The following is a 3227-nucleotide window of genomic DNA, read 5'->3' on the forward strand; positions in this document are numbered from 1 at the left end:
GCTTGGTGTTGGGAGGTCCTCTTCTAGGAAGGCATTTGGGGCCCAGGCCTGGGCTAGTCCCAGGGCCCTGGGAAGAGCAAGATCCCACATTTCCTCACCCTCCCCCAGGCCCAGGGCCACCCTTTGTGCTGCCACAGTGCCACCTGGTGGTCCCTAGGGGAATGCCACCCCAGCAGGGAAAGAAGCCACACAAATGAGCTGCAGAAAAAACTCCACACCACTTTATTTCAACCTTTATCCAAAAATGTAAAAAAATGTTAAAAATGTGTAGTCCTGAGCTTCAGATGCTGACCTCCAACCTCACAGGCAAGTGGGGAGAGAGGGTCAGGATGGAAGTTCAGAGTTCCTCCCACTCCTGAAGAAAAGGGAAGCTCTGGATGTGGTACAGGATTAGAACACCAGGGCACTATGGAGAATGGGACCCCCTCTCTCCTAGCACCAGACCAAACCCCACCCACCCCACCCCACCACTACCCATCCTCTTCAATGGAAAAGACACAAAATTCTTGAAACTTGTACAGGAACCTGGTGCATGGTGCATGTGGCAGGCAGCTAGCTGACCTGAAGAGAGCAAACAAGGGGTCAGCATCTAGGTCCAAATCTGCTCCTCCTGTCCCCTCCCAGGCCCTGGTGGGCATGCCTCCCACCCAACTCACCAGAGAGGGTTAGAACCTGCCCCCCTGCTTCTTGGCAGGCAGGATGGGGCACAACTCAGCTTCCTCCTCCTCACTGCCCTCTTCTTCGCTCTCTTCCTCAGAAACATCATTGCTTATAGTAACTGGTAGACACACAAGCAGTAAAGGGAGGAAGAGAAGTTAAAGCCATACCCCCTTCATACTACAGGTCATTTATTCATGCCCTGTGGCTCTAAGCTTGTAGGGACCCTGACCTCCCAGAACTTATGGTCTAGGTGGGAAAAACCTCAGATACTAAACTAGATAACAAAGAGCCAAAGGAGTCCACATCACTGGAGCTAAAAAAGCCGAGACAGGTTCCATGAAGAACGGCTTGAGTAGGACAGTAAATGGAGGGCACAGCATACAGAGTCTGTATAGGAACCGCACTGGGAGATAAGGCTGGGGTGGGGTAGGAGTCCTGATGGACAGTCTACTGGAAGCAAAGGAGAAGACTCTCACCAATCTGGTGCCGCCCAGTGATCCGCACAGGGCCAGAACCTGACTTCAGGCGGAAGGTTACAGGTGGTTGGAGCTGGAAGTCATCCAAACTGAGCTGGGAAGAAGACAAGGATGAAGGTCTGGCCCACCCCATCTTGTGAGAAATCCTGAAGTCCTCAATTCCTATCTCCCAATCCCCCAAGGGAACTCACCATGGGTTGGCAGGACAACTTGAGGTTGGCCACAGGGACTGCGATCTCCTGGTGGTCATGATTCCGGGCCACGACTTCTACCACATTACACTCATCTTTGGCCCCCTCAGTGAGGCAGAGCTGGGAAGGGTACACAGGGCCTCAGAGTCTCCCCAGTGAGGGTGGAGACCACAAACGGAGGCATCTACCCTACGACTTGCCCAGCCTCAGGGGTCCCTGGATCACCTGGCCAGGGGACCCCCATGTGGGGGTTAAGCAAAGGACGTGACTCCCAGTAAAGCGGGGGAGGGGAAGAGACACGCGGGTAGAGGCCCGCTCAGGTCAACCTATTCCCCGCCACTCCCCTTACCCGCCCCTTACCATGGTCAAAGCCAGCACGTGCTCCGCATCATCCTCTTCCTCTACCTTGAAGGTGAAAGAGCGGGTATGGCCTGAGAGCTCACAGCCTGGAAGAGAGAACAGGGTGAGTGTGCGGGGGCGTTTCTCCGAATCCCGTTCACGTGCAGCCATGGGCTGACCGGCCATTCACACGCCCGCTCCTCAGGAAAACCTGGAGCGCTCGGCCCGGACCCCGCCCAGCACGACTAGGGCAGGGGCCTGGCTACCCCCTTCCGCTCCAACTGCCGCGTGTGAGGCCCCCTCCGCCCCCACCCACGTCCTGCACCCATCTGCTTTCCTGTTCTTCAGCCCTGCCTCTGCCCCCGCACCACCCTCAGCTCCTCCTTTCCTCAATACCGAAGAAAAAACTGTCCATAGTGACCGGGGCAGGGACTCGCAGACCGCCGAACCCCCCGGCCCGGGCTCGGCTCTCCTGACTCAGAAAGGCTAAGGCGGCTGCAGCGCCGGCGGCCATGCTGCAAGGGCCGTCTGCGGCTCCGCCCCCGACACGTACAAAGCCGGGGACTCGTTGGGGTTCCGGCCCCGCCTATTAAAGGAGACGCTCGCGAGGCGCCCCCGGTCAGGGGCTCCATCAGCCCAGTCTTGTTCAGGAGCCTCAGACCTGTTGCGTCTGTGAGACCGCAAAGAGAGCAAGTAACATCACAAAAGCATCAACTTGGGACTAACGTTAACGTCCTTGCTCACTTCAAGACTTTCTGAGGGCGGTTCCTGCCTCCATTTTCTCTAGTTCTGCACTCTGTCTAGTGTCCCCTCTCCCAATCCTGGGTAAGCTTTCGTTAAAGAAGTATCTGAGAATGGAAACCTTTCCAATTCCCCCAGCAAAGGCGAGATACAGTGCAGCGTTTTTCCTATAAAAGCGAATACGCTCAGATTTGCCTTCCCTTCAAGGGAACCGAGGAGCCTGAAGGAAGACTTTCAGCTCCGGGTACTTTGTATCCCCACCACTCCATCCTCTCCTGGATGTACTCCCTGCTCTTAACAACCCTTCAGCTCACTATCCAGATGGTGGCGTATCTTCACTGAACTTCAGATGCTGGCTGGATGCTGGTGCTTGCTAGCACAGGACGTTAGCTCAAGCGTGGGACTAATTGCTTATCCTGACAGAGGCTGGCTAGTCCAGGAACATCTTTCTTAGACTCCCGCCTCATAATTTGGGCTACGCCCCCAACTTTCACCTTCTGACCAAATTATCAGGCAACTGTGTTCCTTATTCTATTAGGTGGCAGGAACTCACTCAAACTAGCTGCCCTAATTTACCCCCAGGTTATAATTGTGGCAAGAGGGTGGCTTAGCCAAAGCCAGTCTTTTGTTTTGCCTTGAAGAAAATATGGAAAGCAATCTTTTAGTGGAGATGGAAGTGGGAGAGAACTGCCTTCAAGATCCAGTCCCTAACTTGGAACAGCTGTGGAAAGGAGGAACACTTGCTCGGGAATGCAAGGGCAGGAGAAAAGGTAAGAGGCAGAAACAGGAAGGAGGTTTACACAGTACACGACCACACACA

At 54.8% G+C, this 3227-nt stretch overlaps 1 protein-coding gene across 1 annotated transcript; it reads right to left on the reverse strand.

Moving 5' to 3' along the window:
* Positions 1-199: 199 nt before the first annotated feature.
* Positions 200-2220, reverse strand: NPM3 (nucleophosmin/nucleoplasmin 3). Its single transcript, XM_004268485.3, has 6 exons — positions 2063-2220; positions 1688-1773; positions 1328-1447; positions 1137-1230; positions 657-778; positions 200-561 (listed from the first exon to the last, which is right to left on the reverse strand). The coding sequence occupies exons 1-5, from the start codon at positions 2178-2180 to the stop codon at positions 666-668; spliced, it is 531 nt and encodes a 176-aa protein (XP_004268533.1). The 5' UTR covers positions 2181-2220; the 3' UTR covers positions 200-561; positions 657-665.
* Positions 2221-3227: the final 1007 nt, after the last annotated feature.

Source organism: Orcinus orca, chromosome 14 (genome assembly GCF_937001465.1).
Source record: "Orcinus orca chromosome 14, mOrcOrc1.1, whole genome shotgun sequence".
Classification (NCBI taxonomy): domain Eukaryota; kingdom Metazoa; phylum Chordata; class Mammalia; order Artiodactyla; family Delphinidae; genus Orcinus; species Orcinus orca.

Bases quoted from the DNA above. Each gene is read 5' to 3' on its own strand.
- NPM3 (XM_004268485.3), bottom strand. From the start codon at position 2,180: ATGGCCGCCGGCGCTGCAGCCGCCTTAGCCTTTCTGAGTCAGGAGAGC. The intron at 1,231-1,327 runs GTGAGTTCCCTT...TCTTCTTCCCAG, and splicing joins AGTTGTCCTGCCAACCCATG to CTCAGTTTGGATGACTTCCA. The intron at 779-1,136 runs GTGAGAGTCTTC...TGTGTCTACCAG, and splicing joins CACTGGGCGGCACCAGATTG to TTACTATAAGCAATGATGTT.